Source organism: Lissotriton vulgaris, chromosome 1_1 (assembly GCF_964263255.1).
Source record: "Lissotriton vulgaris chromosome 1_1, aLisVul1.2, whole genome shotgun sequence".
In the NCBI taxonomy this organism is placed as follows: Eukaryota; Metazoa; Chordata; class Amphibia; order Caudata; family Salamandridae; genus Lissotriton; species Lissotriton vulgaris.
In genome coordinates, this window is record NC_141685.1 from 2,122,050,120 (window position 1) to 2,122,068,964 (window position 18,845).

Consider the following 18,845-nt stretch of genomic DNA (forward strand, 5'->3'; position numbering starts at 1 on the left):
TGGCTTTAACTTAATTGAAGGCGAGACCTATTGCATTTTTAATGCTCGTTTATTTTTTGCAGCGACACCAGCTACAGGGCTTCTGGGTGCTATAGATAATTAAACACGCATTTAAACAGTTCTAACGTACAATTGTCTTGGTTTGGAGGTTGCCTGACAGACTTTGCAGCCCTCAACATGGGTACATTCCCATTTCTGGCCAGGCTGCAGTGGCAAATCTGACCCACCCCGTTCTGCAATAGGCAGCTTTCTCCACCCGTGCCTGTCACTGCTTGCAGAATAAGACCTCCAAACGTAGGCACCAGAAATCTACCCTCTGAAGACCGCTGCCCTGTGCTTGCCCCCAGATAGGTGCACCTTGCCACGTGGGCTTTTTATGGAGTGAACTCAGTCAGACAGAGGGCTCTCCTCACACATGTTACCCCTGTCACACTAATGCCCCAATTACAAATGCCCCAGTTGGGATTGAGGTATTTAACAGATATTGTACATCCCGACACTGCGCTGCGAGATATATATTGTGTCCAGTAAATACCTTCTATTCTGTGTTTTCTCCTAAAAACGCAGCACAGCATGTAGTAATCCGTGCCAACCGTACCAAGTTACACACGTCTCAGTAATTACTCTGACGGCTCCCCTGGTACATGTTGGCAGCTTAGACCTGACGTAATTAACCGCAACTGACCCCTAGGAAAGTAGCAGGCGTTCGATGCTGACTGCACCTGGTAATAATCGTCGGAATTCAAATCTACGACACAACAGGAGTTTTCCCAGGTATCGAATGTGCGCCTCACACCTAATGCGGCCCTAGATGGGGGGCTTGCACCTCCTGCGGGGTCTGGAGCACATATGTAATGTACCACTTTTTGGCAGAGCTGCCCACCCTAATGCCGGCCCTCATGTCTCCAGTCCAACTCAACATTCTATATTTCTCTCCCTCCAGACTAACCTAGTTACCTAACTTATTCACTCACTGACTGACGCACACGTTTCTCACCAACACGGAAATGGGAACCGATTTATAAAGACAAAATCAAGGAGTTGGGAGTATAGGAGAGACATAATAAAGGAAGAAGCTGATTGGAGCGATCAACAATCAAGGAGAAAAACTTTTGTAGAGAAAATCGAAAGTTCAGAGAAGGAGAAAAAGGGAAAGAAGGAATGACTGAAGGTAAAACACGGCTCATGGGGCAGCTGCTGCGCCCATCTATCAGCCAAGACAGTGATGTCTAAATAACACCTCCTTCTCCGGATCAATGTAATCCAATACATGGTGCCAAAGTGGTGTTTACCCGAAATAACTGCCCTGGCAGAGCCGGTGTATGTTTGCGGTTAGGGGGTGCATGCGTCTCTGGACCCAGATTTGGCGATCCCATTTACTGAGTAAACTCCCAGTACTGAGTATACACGACGTGAAATGCTGAGTGCACACCACACTGTAACAAGCAAACACTACCATAACATGCACACCCATCATACTATTCAACAGCGTTCCAGCATGCACACAACACCCCAAAAATACGCAGATTACCCCATTATGCACACACCATAATATACACACATTATCAAATAAGGGCCCCAGCAAAATAATACAAGCAATGTCATAACACCCGCACATTACCATCAAGTGAGTACACCAGATGCGCAACAGGCAGGGCAGTGCGGCGCTTCACGAGCAGAGACCCACGGAGACCCCAACCCTCCCTCCACGACGAGCAGCGCAGCCCCCCTTTTCTGCTGGGCCATCCTGAAGAGCAGGTTGGCCTCACCAGGCTGCCATGTGCCCATGAAGGCGGGCTCGCTGCTGGGCGTCTTGGTGCCGTGGTGCATGGGGCTGCCAGTCCTGGGAGGGCTGATTTAACGAGCGCATGGCAGTGTGTGCTGTGCCAGGGATCAGAGAGGCACGGGGTGGCAAGGAAGAGAGGGCTGACTTCACGAGCGCATGGCAGTGTTCTCTATGCCTGAAACAAAGATGGCGACGGCCTGTCCACATGGGCCGTCCTAAAAGTGGACAAGTCAGTCACAGCCTTCGTTTAACATAAATAATGACCTGTGCCAATTGGAAAAAGGGGCGGGCTTTTAAATGAGTTTGGAAAATGTATCGATAGCAAAAGGCACTCGCGTGGCGAGAGCAACACAATCGCGCTGCTAACGCCAGGCGAGACCTAAAAAGGCACAATGAGGTGACCGATTGCATTATTCCACTAGCATGCGGATGCATCACATCACATGTGCATCAACTGAATGGCAGAGGAGCCATTTTCTTCGTTTTTTTTTTTACAGATTCAAGATGGTGGATGCTACTTGGATCAGTAAATAAAACATGATTGTTTTGCGCGAAGGCACAAAATAAAAATATAAAGGACCGCAGGTTTGGGGAGGCAAAGGAGAGAGGAGGAGAAAAGCAGCTCACAAAGGAGAGAACAATATGTAGGACGTGGAGGGAGCAACGTGGGGGAGAAGCACATAGTGGATTGGCAAGAGAAGAACATGGGTGTGTGGAGAAGCACTCGAGAGAGCGAGCAGCACACAAGGGTGACAACATAGGGAGTGGGTGGAGAAGCACATGAGGGAGAGAGCAGCACATAGCACTGGACACGAAGGACACCAGGGAGACACACGGAGCATGAGGAGACATTTAGAGGGAGCCCACGAGAGAGAGGGAGAGAGACAAATCAAGAGGATGCCAAGGAGACCATGCTTCAAAAGAGAGACAAAGATGAGAGGAGGAAACAAAACCTCTGAATCCGAAGCAATTACATGAAATTGACAGAAAACCAACCATTGGTAAGCAATGAACTGATCCAAAGCAAAGCCCATTGTAGCCTACTACCTGCGTCCAGGGAACTTCTTTCTTTGAGCGCTCCGTGTACAGGAATGTGTTTTATTGCTCTCTCCCTTGTGTGCAGCTTCCGTAATGAAATCCCGTGCACTCTATGCTGCTCCTTCCTTCTTCTCCCAGCTTGTATGTTGCTTCTCTTGTGCCCCCAATTCCTGCACCCACATGCGCTCCCCCTCCCCGTCTATCCCACTCAGGTTTCTCACTTTTTTTATTTTTTTTCTTCATCATAGCTTCAATTAGCATTTTCCCTGCCACAACTTCTATATTGCTCCCCCACAGATGCCACTGCTCTCCCCACCCTATGCCCACTCAACCTATCTGTGTCTCCTTTAAAAGAAACATTTGGGACGGGCACAGCAGCTGTGATTTTCTGCCTGGCTGCTCTTTTCCAGAAAAATTATGTTTTTTTTATTTACTGTTCAAAGATGGATTACCGCCATCTTGGAACGGTAAATAAAAACAAAAGTTGTTGCCACATGATGCCACATGCAGGGCCAATGCATGCATAAGTGGTGACTGTGATGCTATTGTAGCATCATGACACATATGTACGCATGCATCACACATGTGTGCGTAAGAAACCACCATTTTTTACTTGCCGATGCTTTTCAGAATCAAACATATATTTTTTGCTCTTGCAGATGCTGAACAGCATCAGCAAAAAGGATTAATAATGCAAAAGGCAAGACGTAATTACTTTGCCAATGCTTGTTTTAAATGTAGTACATTTACTATTTTCCTCTCTAACGCTTTTGCTAGAATGAGGTTTCATGCACCATGTCCCATTTTCTCATAAAATATTCCCTAATGCAGGGGTGCCTGCCATTGATGTACGAGGAATAGAGCCATGCCACATTTTCAGAATATCCACACAGGACACATTTACATCAAAGAATGTAGCTATTTGACACCATTGTACTAATATTACCTCTCAGAATCCCAACCTTCAGTCTCACACTCTGTGTAATTTTCTACTGTTGAATTCTCCCCTCATGCATTATCTCATTCCCTTTGCTAGTGCAAAAGACGCCATAATACCAACCCTGCATGCTCTCTATTGTATACCTGTTTAAAACAGTTAGGTATTTTTTTTCTATTGTAGGTTCAGAGTTTTCTTTTGCACTTTTGGCAAGGAATGCCACCCCACATGCTTCCTGTCCTGGGTTCTTCCACTGTAGTGAACATAGTAGGTGTTTGTGACTCAATATTATACAAAGCAATTTCAGGAGTTCTGATGCCCACTGTGCTGCAAGCGTTACCGGACAGGTGAGTTTAAATTCTGTCCGAATCCCCAAATACATTTTAAATCTTTTACGTGTGTTTTCAATTTGAGTGTCATCATCATCATCAAACGCTTCTGTGCCATCCACATGTTTTTGGTATGAATGCCAACCATCTTGAATTGGGGCATTTTAAAGAGTGGATAATCAGTACTTAATTTGTAGAAATGTAAGTGCCAGGACCTAAGGTATTTCCCAGGAGACTGTGGTTGGCTGTGGTTGGCACTGCCCACTATTCCTGCCAGTGCCAAATAATAAGCATAACACAATATACGTGTAACATATTGACTAATGCAGGTACCAAGCCGTGTAAATACGGCACAGACCATTGCCTTGATGTTTTTTAAGTTTATTAAATTTGTTGTGCATGAGATCTGCTCAAAAATAAAAAGATATCGCCACCATGTGGTAGACCGTCATAAGAAAGTGCCGGTGCTAAGCAACGGAAAACACCGGCATCAGTTAAGCACTGGGTTAAATATTGATGGCATTGTACTTCTGGAACACTGTAATGCATGGTTATTTTTGTGCAGGCTCTTGATAAAATTGCACCTTATAATGCCAGGTACCTTTGCATGTGGTCGCGTTTCTTTGAACACCATCGTGCAGGTGTATAAAAAATAAGCGAGGTCACATGCTGAAAAAGTGTGACGTAGCCACGTTTTCGTTTTATTACACAAGCGTAGTCTTTCATAAATTCCAATTCATGAGTTTCATGTATTTCACATATTTTTCTTTATTCTTACACTTATGCTTTTCACGTAATCTGTGCAAACGGGGGTCAGGATCAAGTAAAAAATATTAGTAAATGTCACGCAGACAACCGAGCAATTAATTTAGGGTCTCTCTCTCCCGACGTTTATACCCAAGGGCATAACTCGTACACAGATTTTAGGCAGAAATGTGCTTAATACTATCGAATGTAGAACAATTGCACGTTTTCGCCTACCCGTACTGTGACCAGCAGATACCATGCATAACAAAATGTTAGGAACTACATAATGCCAAACAGTTCCTCTAGCCAGTCCAACACATTGGAACGCCCTGAGGCAGCCTGGAACCCAAGACTCTCATGCCTTTTTGTTTTGTGTTGAAATATTTTATTGAATTATTCAATAGAAATACATATTAAGTAGTAAAATGATTAAATGTCACAGTAATAAAAAATACAAGTAATAAGAAACCGTAGTTATAGGAAATAAAATGTAAGAAATTGAAAAAATAATAACATACATTCCTAGTAAAAGAGAAAAAAGGAAAAATGAACAATATATATTGTATGACCCATTATGGAGTAACAATAGAAAAAGATATGGACTTGTCGTATCATGTAAAAGCATAGAGAATGCCTTTTTGTGCTCGAATTTAGCAGTATTTACAGTAGATGATTACTGTATGAGTTGATCTATGTTGGCCCTGCTTGACTTTACCATGTACTCGTCTGAGCAGAAATGTAATTTTTTTTTAATTTCTTTTTATTATAAGCCACATCAACAAGGCAACATTTTTCCATATCCATTAATTCTAGCAAGATTACAGTCCCAGTACATTGTTACGTTGGTAATTATAACATCGTATTCATAAACAGAACCCCCACAAGTTGCAAACGGTGCCCTCCCTAGAAATCATTTCCCAAACCTTAATCAGCTTGCTCCTCCAGTGGCTCACATATATGACCCCTGAACGCATTTCAGGCCCCCAAATCTTGCACCATTTTTGGGGACAACCACGATTGATAGATACCGTCCTTTCTGCCACCCTTGATGCGTCTGTGCAATGTTTCGTTTAGCAACCATTATCCCCAGCGTAGCCCAATCCTGCCCAGGGTGTGTAAGGTCATTGGGCTCCCACACATTTAATAGGCATCTCCTGGATTCTGAAGTTAATGACACCTCCGTTGATTGTGAAATCGTCCTCATCACTTTTGCCCAGTACTCTTGAATCTTTGGACAGTGCCATATGGTATGGTAAAAGGTACCCTCCTCCCCGCATCCCCGAAGGCAGTATGGGTGTGGTGTTCTACCTATTTTATACAGGGTGGCTCTGGTGTGGTAGGCCCGATGTAGAAATGTAATTTTAATATCAAAATAAAAGTCATATCATTTTGCATTACTGGTTCTTGTAAAGTCTCTGAAGGAATGATTGAAATTCTGCAAGGAATTCCACATTGGCATGGAAACAAAGATGATGTGAACAATTTCCCTTCTTTTCAGCTTAACACAAGTGATTCGGAAATTCGCAAAACAATTAGATGAGTGGCTAAAAGTGGCTCTCCACAACCTGCCAGAAAATTTACGCAACATCAAATTTGAGCGTAAGTATTGAAACGTGTTTATTTAGGAATCTGGGAGTGACTTGTGTAAAGGAGAATCATATAATGAATTCCTTCTCTGCGTGTTTTTCATGTGCTATAATAATACCTGATATCTACTTACTTTTTTTTTTTTGTACACAGTTTTTTGTTTTAGAAAACTTTTTATTTGACAGATTTAAGCAAAATTCGTACATTGATGTTTGCATGACATAAATACAGATCACAAGAGCGCATATATATACATTTACTCCTCCAAATGTAAGGGCCCTCCTTCAGGGTATTTTGGTCCACAAACCCTCCCTTGCATTGCGTGGTAGCCCATTCTTCTGATATACCAGGCACTCAGTCGCTCCCATCTGAATCACAGTCTTCCGGGAGCGGTGGCTCGCAGATTCCACCCCTATAGGAGTTCCAGCTACCCCACACTTTTCCTCCCTTTTTGGACAACCCCTGTATACAAAAACAGATCTCTCCGCAACCATTGCAAGGTCCATGTCAGCACACCATATCTACTTACTTTTGATGGGAATTCAATTTGGGGGGAACTTTCCTTCTTTGTTTTAACCTGCGTTGCTAGTGGCACTTCATAGCCGGTCCCCAGTCCACCACGGTCTCTTATTGACCGATTGTAGTGGAGGGACGCGGCTCCTCCCCCTGCCTCCGTCACTTCCAACGACGATAGGCATTTAAGCAGGGTGGAAGGCTGGCGGCGCATAGACAGTAAGCAGATCGCTAGGCGGCTGTAGCGCGCACCACCACGATTGTTTGTGCAGCATTTGGCATTTTTAATTTTTACTTACTTTTGATGGGAATTCAATTTGGGGGGAACTTTCCTTCTTTGTTTTAACATGCGTTGCTGGTGGCACTTCAGAGCCGGTCCCCGGTCCACCACGGTCTCTTAGTGACCGATTGTAGTGGAGGGACGCGGCTCCTCCCCCTGCCTCCATCACTTCCGACGACGATAGGCATTTAAACAGGATGAACGCCTGGCCGCGCAGTGGACGCGCGCAGTGGACGCGCGCAGCGGGCGCTGAAGGCACACCAAAGGCAAGCCCGTCTGCGCCCGTCAGCGCTCCAGCCGCGCCTAGCGCCAGTCACTATGCCGGATTTCACCGTACAGATGGAGAGATTCCCAGACATAGTTATACTAGGGAACAGCTGTGCGACATAGGCAAGCAGATAAACGGTGTTAGCACATTAGTTTTGAATCTCTTAGAGGGGACAAATTTGCACATCTCATATGCAGGGGGGGTAATGAAGTGTGGTCTCCTTAATGTAAGGTCCCTCTCCAAACACGCCACAGAGATCCAACTCCTGTTTAACTCACATAAACTCGATGCTCTGTTCATGACATAAACATGGACAGGGACGGAGCTCGAGCTAGGGCTAGCCTGCCCAGTAGGGTTTAAAGCATTTCACAAGCCAAGGCAGAGTGGTAGAGGTGACTGGACAGGGGTCATTTTTAAAGACTCCTGGGATATCACCCCTCTAGATATTGATGAGGTTGCTCATATATAAACTTTAGGGTTCTCTTTGAAAGACTCATCTGGGCACATCCTGAATGGTATGGTCTAATACAGACCGCCGGGTACTGTCACGGTGCAACAACAGCAACAGTTTGCTGACGTGATTAGTAACATGGCCCTTACTCATGATAGATTGTTGATACTGGGCAATTTCAATCTGTGGCCCAACGGGAGGATGGACACCGCCTATTTTAACCTCATCCAATCCTGTGCCAACCTGAACCTTCTACAATGGGTCCAAGAAGTGACCCATATACAGGGGCATGTGTTAGATCTGGTATTTGCTGGCGAAAACTCAATAAAAATGGATAGAGTACTACCAGTGGGCTGGTCAGATCACCATTTGGTCGAATTTAGAGTTACCCATGCTACAAGGACCAGAAACACATCTAGCGAGGATAGGCATGTCCTAGGCAGGGACTGGAAGGCCTTTCTAAGGAGGGCCAATTCAGCTCGACCACTTCAGCTAGAGTCTCTTTTCGACCCTGAGAAGTCGGTCACTGAGATCTATTCTGTTTTCTGCGATCACTTAACCCTCCTGGTTGATCAGTTTGCTCCTCTGAAGAACATTAGGCTGCGGGGTAAACCATCTGCCCCATGGTATACTAACAAATTGAGGATGCTTAAGCTGGAATGTAAGCATGCCGAAAGGCAATGGCGAAGTCTTTACGCCAGTGAGGCTAAAATCAGATGGAGGGAACATCTAGCTGAGTACAAAAAGCTGTAGTCACGACTAAGGCCGCATATTATGCAGACCTTATTCTCAAGTCCTCCAAAAGTACCAAATGTGTCTTCAACATACTGAAAGAGCTGACCAACCCTGAGTGCACAAGTAATAAGATTGTGCCCTCATAAGAGCTTTGTAATGGATTGGCAGCATTCTTTCAGGAAAAGATAGAGAGGATCGTTGAAGGCCTTAAACCTGATATCCCTTTGGTCACAACTGAAAGTGTTGAATTACGAATACTAGTCTATGTGCAATCAGGGATACAGTGGCTGAGTCACGGAGGCAGGAAGTAACCCTTGACCATTGGGAACTGCCTTCGGAAGTAGAGTTTATTGAGGTGGCCATGGGGATCTCCTCTGGTTCACCACTGGACCCAATCCCCCAAAAACTCTGGAAAGAGCTTGGTTCAGAGGTCTTTCCACTGCTTCACCAGCTATGTAATCAATCACTTAGCAGTGGAGTGGTGCCTCCCTGCTGGAAGATGGCGGTGGTCTCGCCCCTCTTGAAAAAACCTTCACTGGATCCCAACTGTCTTAAGAACTACAGGCCAATATCCTCATTGCCATATCCAGTGAAGATAGTGGAGCGCCTGGTAAGCCGCACACTCTCAGGCTTCCTGGAAGGCAATAATAAGCTGGGGGATGAACAGTTTGGTTTCAGACCAGGACATGGGACTGAGACAGCACTGGTTACCGTGTTGGACAATCTTTGGATGCGAGCGGACAAGGGACACTCCGCGACTTTGATCTTGTTAGACCTGTCCGCCGCGTTCGACACGGGAAACCACGTCACACTGCTGTCGAGACTGGAGGAGGTGGGGGTGACTAATACGGCTCTGAGCTGGTTCCAGTCTTATTTGGCAGATAGACGGCAGGCCATTGCCCTTCCTCCCTTCCAGTCACACTTTACTAACAACAGGCATGAGGTACTGCAGGGGTCATCTATCAGCCCAATACTATTTAATGTGTATATGCGGCCGCTTATGGATGTCATCAAAACCCACAATATTAGTGTGGTTAACTATGCTGATGACACCCAATTTATAGTGTCCCTGGATGGTGATCAGGCGGACTCCCAGGATATTTTCCACAAGTGTGTGCGGGAAATGGTGTTGTGGTTAAGAGACAATGCTTTGCAGTTCAACAGCGATAAAACAGAGATTTTGCACTGTGGGGTGGGCAGAGAGCCGTCAGTTTTACCATCGGATTTCTGGCCGTTCCTCACGGATGGCCCTATGGTACCTGTGAGCACGGTGCGTAATCTGGGGTTTAGCTTTAATGATAAGCTTAACCTGGAATCGCATGTTAATAAGGTAGCTAAGAACTGCAACATGCTCATTAAAGGACTCCGGAAGGTCCTACCACTGCTACCTCCTCAGACCAGAGGGACAGTGGTTAGGAGTGTTATCCTTAGCTGCATGGACTACTTTAATGCCTTGCTGCTGGAATCCCCTAGGTATCTAATATCGCAGCTTCAGAGCATCCAGGCGGCAACAGCACAACTGATCTTGAGGAGACCACAGGTATCATCAACTTCTCAGGCATTAGCTGAGCTACATTGGCTCCCGGTGAGCCAAAGGATGTTGTTCAAGTCGCTGTGTATTGCCTTTAAGGCACTCCACAGTACCGGGCCCAAGCCACTTCAGAGTAGGTTTGTTTGGAATGCCCGTGTACGCAATTTGAGATCTTCGGCAGCCAGCCTGGCAACCATCAGAGGTTAAAGCGAACCACAATGAGTGGGCGAGCGTTTGGAGTGGCAGCTGCTCGCCTTTGGAACAGCCTCCCCTTGGAACTGAGGCAAACGCAGGAGCTGCTGTTGTTTCGGATGAAAGTTAAGACCTGGCAGTCAACTTTTGCGGATCATTACAACTTTACTGTGTCTTAGCGCCAGGATGCCCGTGGGGTTGCAGTGCGCTCTATAAATGTGGAATAATAATAATAACCTGCTCGCCTATTGTCAAGCGCGCTACATTCCTAGTCTTCATCTTGGACAAACACATGAACCCACTAAATACATCTCTAAGGTAGCATCGATCCAACTGAGACTGTTCCACAACGTCAAGCAGCCCATGCCAGACCAGGATTTTAAACAAGTTGTTCTGTCAAGGCGATTATATAACTCTGCATGTCTGATCATCCAAAAACAGGTAACCACATATTCCCCTTTCTAACCTCTTCAATCGCCCCCCACCAAAGCACAGAGTATTCTCAAACAAGACTGCATCACGCATAAGGCTCTTGATGAAGGCACCCCTAGGCGCTCTCCTCAGAAACTGCAGGTCACAAGTGGTCAAAACCAACAAGAAGTCTATAAACTCCAGTATTGAAGACATCTCAATCTCTCGATCAAGCATTCTCAGGACACATTCTACCCTAGGACATGAAACTCCATCCCCCCAAACATCAGGATTATTCTGTCTTAAATTATCCAAAAAGGAACTGAAAATCCTACTTTCCCAATACCACCTCCATATATAGTCAATACAAGAAACATGGCTCCCAAATGAACACAGTGTTAGCAGGTCTGCAGGTGCAACCGGCCAAGTCTTTGATGCTACAAACACTACTGCTTATAGTGTTGTGAGTACTATACCTCATTCTTTTATCTTTTGACTCACTCCTATGTAAAGTGATCTGTTAGCCCAGGTCTTGTTTACACAATACACATTTGATGAATACATAATTCAGACTTTAAAACAAATATTAGAGAACGTGTTTTAATGCGTGATTTAGTTTGAACTTGTCTTATCTTCCCTTGATATCAACATGTTCATCCCCAGCGATAAATACACATTCTTCATATCAAACAATATTTTTTAAAATGTTGCGGCTGTATTTGTTGTAAAGTTGTACAGGCGTATGACCCATAGACCTAGTCGGGATCATGGTGAGAAGGTAAAACAAAGAACAGTATCCCAACAGGTAATATTTGGTAGACAATTACATATGTATGCTGAAAGCATTACAAGAACGGAAATAAAGGAGACTGTTACTCAATTGGTCTTGTGTTGTTATTCAGATTATATTTTGAAAAGAATTGTTGTGCAGGGCCATATTTATACAGTTAAAGCAGCACCGTATTAGACAAATCATATGACAACCAGATATGCACTTGGTGCTCAAAGGTGTACAAGTAAATAGTGGCGACGCAAGTGGTAGGGTGGACAGCGTGAACGGCGCAATGTGAAGCATTCTGTAGACCTCACACAAGTGTTAAATTCTGACTTTATGTCTCTAGATATGGGACTCTACACATTGTAACCATCACTCTCTTATGTCATATTTATTGTAAATTGACTTGCACGCATCCAATTCATTGCATCTTTCTAACAAAAGAGTGATGTTAAGCACGTAGGGATGAGTTGCCCTATGAGGGAAATTAAAGATAAATTAGTAAGCATTTTATAAATGGTATTAGTGTGAATTGCCATACCGTCAGATGCTTCTTACATTCTTGCAGTGCATTCAACCCTCCTAGAAATTGGGATTGTAAAAATAAAAAACTTGACTCAAAATTAGGGTTTGTCAATTAAGCACTCATGAAGTGAAAACAAGCTGAGTGTCTTTGTAAATCTCCACCAGAGTGGCATCAGGGTGTCATGCTCCACCTAGCTCCCAGCCAGGAAACGTCTTGAACCACAGGAGTGTAGATAACCTTTTCAGTTAGACATTTGTGTTGAGCCCAGCTGGTAGTAAAAGTAAGAAACCTCTATCCCCATTGTTGGTTGCTGTTGTGAACATAAAACTCACGAAGTTTGGTGCTGCTGAATTTACCCCAATGTCAGCAAGTTACAAAGGGGCAAAGTCAGCATATTTCACTGGGATGATTCTGGATCCCAGACCTGACTCCATGATAGCTGTCGGATCTGGGCTCTGGATGGATTCTTTTCACTTCATGCTCCACTGACTGGTGAACAGAGCTGCACATAGGAACACAGCACAGATATGCCATATAGATAGTTGACAATTACCATGCTCACAACAGTACTTTCAATCAATCAATCAATCAGGATTCATAAAGCGCAGCTAATCTCCTGATAGGGGATCCAGGTGCTTGCAGGTTCCAGAGGCTTATTCGAACAGCCAGGTCTTGAGCGCCATTCGGAATTCGGGAAGGGAGGTTATGGTCTTGAGGTGCATGGGGAGGCTGTTCCGGGTCTTGGATGCAATGTGGGAGAAGCTTTGTCCCCAACTTCTCCTTCAGTAGATGCGGGGAGTATGGGCAAGTGAAAGGGAGGTGGAGCGTAGTTTTCTTGATGGTTGGTGGAAGTTTAGGTGGTGCTAAATGTAGCTGGTTCTTCGTTGTGTAGAGCCCTCTGTACGAGGGTCAGCAGCGTGAATTGGCATCTCTGCTGTACGGGGAGCCACTGGAGTTTCCTGAGGTGGGGTATGATGTGGGTTCAGTGTGAAAGGCCAAGGATGAGTCTGGCTGCGGTGTTCAGTGTGGGCTGAAGTCTCTTTAGAAGGTGTGCGACGATTCCTATGTATAGGGCATCGCAGTAGTCCAGTCGGCTGGTGATGAGGGCTTGTATCATGGTGCACCATGTGTGTGTGTGTGGGGTAGCCACTTGATGATCTTACGCATCATGCGCAGAGTGAGGTAGCAGGCAGAGGAGATGGTGTTGATCTGTGATTTCATGGTGGGCTTGTTTTCAATGATGATTCTCAAGTTTCTTGCATGGTTGGAGGGAGTAGGTGCGGGTCCTAGGTCTGGTGGTCACCTGGAGTCATTCCATGTGTTGCTGCTGTTGCCAAAGATCAGTACTTCTGCCTTGTCTGTGTTCAGCTGCAGGCAGTTCTTCTTTATCCATCGGTGACGTTTGTCATGCATCTGTGGAAGTTGGTTCAGGTGGTGATGGGGTCATCGGTGAGTGAGAGGATGAGTTGGGTGTCATCTGCGTAGGAAATTATGTTGAGACTGTTGTAGGATCTAATTATAATTTTTTTTACAGAGTTTTATATATCACAAACTTGACCCGACTCGGGTATCAGAGCGCTTTACATAGCACCAGTTGCATTACATGAGTACACATTCATTTTTGTTAGGCACGGGGACATTAAGTGATTTGCCCAGAATCACAGGATGTTCAGCGTCATTGCCAAGACTCGAACCCAGTTCCCCAGATTCGAGGTAGACCGCCCAAGCTGTTAAGCCAACTCCTCTCTATCATCTAATGATGTTTGCCAGCAGGGTCATATATGCGTTGAAGATCGTGGGGCTGAGGGAGGAGCCCTGGGGTACACCGTAGGTGATCTCCTTGGGTTCAGAGGTGAAAGGTGGGAAGTGCATCCTCTGGTTTCTTCCAGTAAGGAAGGAGGTGATCCAGCTAAGTGCGTCCCCTTGGATGCCGATGTGGAGAGTCTCTCAATCATTGTGTGGTGGGATACGGCATCGAAAGCTGCCAAGAGGTCAAGGAAGATCAAAGCTGCTGTTTCTCCTCGGTTGAGGAGGGTTCGGAAGTCATCAGTGGCTGCGATCAGGGCGGTTTCAGTGCTGTGATTGCTGCGGAAGCTGAATTGGGAGGCATCAAGTAGCTGGTTCTGCTCCATGTGTGTAATGAGTTCATTGTTGATGATCTTTTCCACTACCTTCGGTGGGGAATGGGAGCAGGGAGATTGGCAGGTCGTTTTTGGGTTCACTGTGGTCAACAAAGGATTTTTTGAGTAGTGGTCTAACTTCGGTGTGTTTCCAGTCGTCGGGAAATGTTGCAGTGATGATAGAGGTGTTGAGATGTGGTGCAGGCAAAGGTCTGTGAGAGCTCCTGAGTGGATGGATTTCATGGTGTAGGTGGTGGTACTTTCCACCTTGATATGCTGAGCATTCACTCAACACATTAGACATAATTCCTAGCATACATCCCCACAGCCTACAGACTCTACCTTGTTGGCAACAATGAAACCTACAGCACTCACTAGCACGAACCACACACAAAAAGTGCATGTCTTCATAAGCAACAAACAATGGGTTCAGCTATCTCCAAGGCCAAATAGGTTCACAGTTCAATGCCACATCAATGAACCAGAGAACCATAGAGGTAGCCCACCATCTCAAGTAAAGCCAGGCTCCTTTGTGTGGTAGACATGTCCAAACTATGCTAACAATGCTGCAAAACCATAGAACTGGCAAACTGTGCACTATACAGACACTTCTGACAAAACATATTGCATAGCAAAGAACTGCCAAGTTTGTATAAGAGCATCTCCTCAGACGCTGTAAAACTCTTGTTCACAATTTGCATTTCCTTGCCAATGGTATAGTGAATATTGTGTTTGGCAAGATGACTCTTTTTAAAGAACGTTTTAAACAAGTAGACTCGGTGTATTTTATTTTCAGTAGTACCATTGAATTATAATAGTGGGTGAGTACTTTCATACCTAATTTGAGTGTACTTTCGACGGTTCAGATGTTTTGTCCTGGCATGATTTAATATACTAATATTCGCAGTGCACTGATCATCACTTTTACTGAACTTAAGCACCTATAACTTAGAAGTGAAAATTCTAGTGGAGTGTTTTGAAAATCTTGTGAAGGTTGTGGAGACGTTGCTGATCACCGACAGGGCAGTGCAGTTATTTATTTATTTATTTACAAGGTTTTATAGATCCATTGCCTAGGGATCTGTTGTTTACAACTAGTACTTGCTAGGTCGTGTTTCAATACTTTTTTTGAAAGTAGATGATATCTGTAAATATTTTGACACTCCTTTTTTCGAAGTTGTCTGACATCTTGCACGAGTAAAAAACAAATGACAAAGCTATAAATATAAATAGATACATTGATGAGTGATGGAAGTGTGTACTATTCTTGCCTGTGTTGTGTCTGTTACCTTTGCCAGAGGCAGCACTTAAGCTATCTGTGCTGTACATGTCAGCAAGAGAGGGAATGTTTCACTTTTACTGCCTGTGCTTTAGCTGTTCTGTGTGCACGAGGAGAGACTCTACTGCTGCTGTCAGTGCTCTTTTTGCTCTTTCTATGTGGGGTACTTGTAATGCTGTGCCTTTGAAGGCATGCGCACAACCACATACAAACTCAAACTCACACATCCATCCATTCCTTACCCAACTCACAGACACACATACATGAATGTGTTCATTCATCCTGCCGTTTTATGACCCATCTACACAGACTTATTTATACAATGAATATTCACGAATATACATATTCCTAATAATTTACACTCTACCTTGTGCACAGAAGCACAACACATCCATTCGCAAACACACATAATTACGCCCTCCGTTAATCATACAGAAATGTTCACTTAATAGAAAGATTCAAAGCTGTTAGCTTTGACGATACTGTTTCATGAATCAAATGTACTTTTTAATTTGATAGAATAAATATATGGCTCTTAAAGGGCTTATGCTTTCAGGTTTTACTAAGAGAGATTCCATGGAAATGATTCAGGTGTCATATGTAGAAGGTGTCATGTTAGAGAATGTCTGGCTACTTTACCAAAACGGTGCAGGAAGATACGGTTGGTCTGAGTCCCACTCATAATTATTAGGCCTCATTTCTCTCCATTTCTGTCTCTCTCTCTCTCCTTACCAGCATCTCCAGATCTTACAACTTCCCCGTGCATCTCCCTACCTCTACTCCAACCACCACTCTGGTACTTCTGGTCTCATCTCCCTATTTTTTCACCACCATTTCAACTCCCAAACCTGCAATAATAGCATCACTCAGAAAGTTAGAAATGGGGTCTCAAGTTTGCAGAGGTATGCACCCTGTCCAAGTAGGTACCCACACTCTAGTCAGGGTAAGTGTAGTGCACACTAAAGGTTTACCTGTGCTCACCCTCTGGTAGCTTGGCACAGAGCAGTCAGGCTAACCTAAAGAGAAAATGTGTAAAGTATTTGTGCACACATACAGTAACACAGTTAAAACACCACATACGTACTCCACACCAGTTTAGAAAAAAATAGCCAATATTTATCCGACTAAAACAAGACCAAAACTACAAAACTTCAACACACACAAGTCAATATGTTCATTTTTAGTAATAAATTAAAATACAGTGCTTAGAAGTCTATTGGTCCAACTAGCGCCTGACCAGGACAAATCCAAAAGTTCAGTCCAACCACGATGGAGCACGGGTTGGATGAAGACGATGAGTCGTGTAGAGGAGGTGAGGTATTGTGGATGCATGTGATGCATCGGTTCCTGAAGGCGGTGCAAGGTAATTGAAGCTCGGCCGCTCCGGGATGATGTGTTGTGCAGAAGAGGTGATGCATTGGTTGGTGGAGCGAGGCCCCGTTTCCTGAAGGTGACGCAGTGTCGAGGATGCATTGATGTCAAGAGCACAGTGCGTCGATTCCTCAGCATTGTCAAACCGCTTGGCTGAAGTCGATGCATCAGCTAAAAGCCAAGCAGGGCCAGGGATGCGTCAGAGTCAGGGCGGTGCACCACAGACTTCGGTGGTGCAGTGTGCGAGACTCATGCAGCAGTAGTTCTTCTGAGGTGCTGCGGCAAAGTTGGGCTGTGTTGAAAGTCACGGTCCTAGTGTAGCTCACTGAGCGAGCAGTATCCACAGCTTTAGTGCAGGCAGTAGTGATGCGTCGGTTTTTTAGGGGTGCGCTGGTTCCAAAATGATGCTTTGGATCGATGCGTTGATTTCTTGGTTACTGTACCAAATTCACCTCCAACGGCCCAGGAATGGATTTGGCACCACTTGGCAGGTCAGGACTCACAGCAGAGGAGCCCAGGTGCTGGTAGCAAGATGCAGGTAAAGGCTTTGCTGTCCTTGAGACTTCAGCAACAGGAGGCAAGCTCAGTCAAGCTCTTGGAAAACCTTAGAAAGCAGGATGTAGCGAGTAAAGTCCAGTGCTCTGACTTCCAGGCAAGAAGCAGCCGGCAGAAGGCCAACACAGCGTAGCAAGCAGCAAAGTGGCAGTCCATCCTGAAAACAAAACAGCTCTTCTTCCTAGCAGAATGTCTTCAGTCCAGAAGTGTTCTCTGTATATAAATGAAATGAAATACCAGCATTTGTAAAGCGCACAGCTCCCTCCGAAGTGGTGTCCCAGCGCTGGGGGCCGTCGGGAAGATTAAGCGAGCTATTGCCCAGAGCCACATGGTGCTGGGCTAACCTGCTGCTGGGACTGGGGATCGAACCGTGAACCCCGTTGTCCGGAGTCAGGCACCCTGGCCGCTGCGCCACACCTCTTCCACACATATATGGTGTCAGAGGTCCAGTACTTATACCCATTTTAGCCTTTGAAGTAGGGAGATTTCAAAGAAGGCTCTTTGTAGTGCACAAGACACTGCCCTTCTTGGCCCCGGCCCCAGACACACTACAGGGTGGTATGCAGCTCTTTGTGAGGGGACAGGCACAGCCCTATTGGGTGTAAGTGTCAACTCCTCCCACCACTCTAGCTCAGGAAGACCGATCAACCTGGTGATGGGCCATCAGGATATGCAGTGCACACCTCAGTTTCCTTTGTGTGTGGCTGTCTAGAGTGAATTCCGAAGCCTAGCTGTCAGTTTGACCCAGACTTGTATTCCAGGGACAGACAGAGGCACAGAATGGTTAAAGTAAGTAAATGCCAACTTTCTAAAAGTGGAATTTTCAAACCTGCAATATAAACAAGCATTGGAAATGCAATAGGTCTCGCAGCATTAGAGTTAGTGCTTTTAGAATTGTTTATGGTTTTTTTTTGTAAATCTTTATCAATGCTAAAGAATTACAAATAAAAAAAGCCATAAACAATTCTAAAAGCTGTAACTCAAATGCTCTGAGACCTATTGCACTGTGTGAGGGTGAGGGGTTGAGGGTGAGTGAGGGTGAGGGTGTGTGAGGGTGAGTGAGGGTGAGTGAGGGTGAGTGAGGAGTTGAGGGTGAGTGAGGGGTTGAGGGTGAGTGAGAGTGAGGGTGAGTGAGGGTGAGTGAGGGTGAAGGTGAGTGAGGGTGAGTGTGAGTTAGGGTGAGGGTTTGCGGGTGGGTGAGGGTGAGGGTTTGAGGGTGAGTGAGGATGAGTGAGTGTGAGTGAGGGGTTGAGGGTGAGTGAGGGTGAGTGAGGGTGAGTGAGGGTGAGTGAGAGTGAGGGTGAGTGAGGCGTTGAGGGTGAGGTGTTGAGGGTGAGGGAGTGAGGGTGAGGGGTTGAGGGTGAGGGATTGAGGGTGAGGGGTTGAGGGTGAGGTGTTGAGGGTGAGGGTTTGA

The 18,845-nt window shown here is 45.3% G+C and overlaps 1 protein-coding gene across 2 annotated transcripts in view; it reads left to right on the plus strand.

Annotated features, from left to right (window-relative positions):
• Window positions 1-18,845, plus strand: part of RFX4 (regulatory factor X4) — a 267,277-nt gene that overhangs the window by 143,357 nt on the left and 105,075 nt on the right. For both annotated transcript variants that reach the window (XM_086939196.1, XM_086939205.1), the window contains exons 8-9: window positions 3,945-4,108; window positions 6,336-6,436. In XM_086939196.1, coding sequence (XP_086795322.1) covers window positions 3,945-4,108; window positions 6,336-6,436 — 265 coding nt within the window. The remainder of the gene's footprint in view (window positions 1-3,944; window positions 4,109-6,335; window positions 6,437-18,845) is intronic.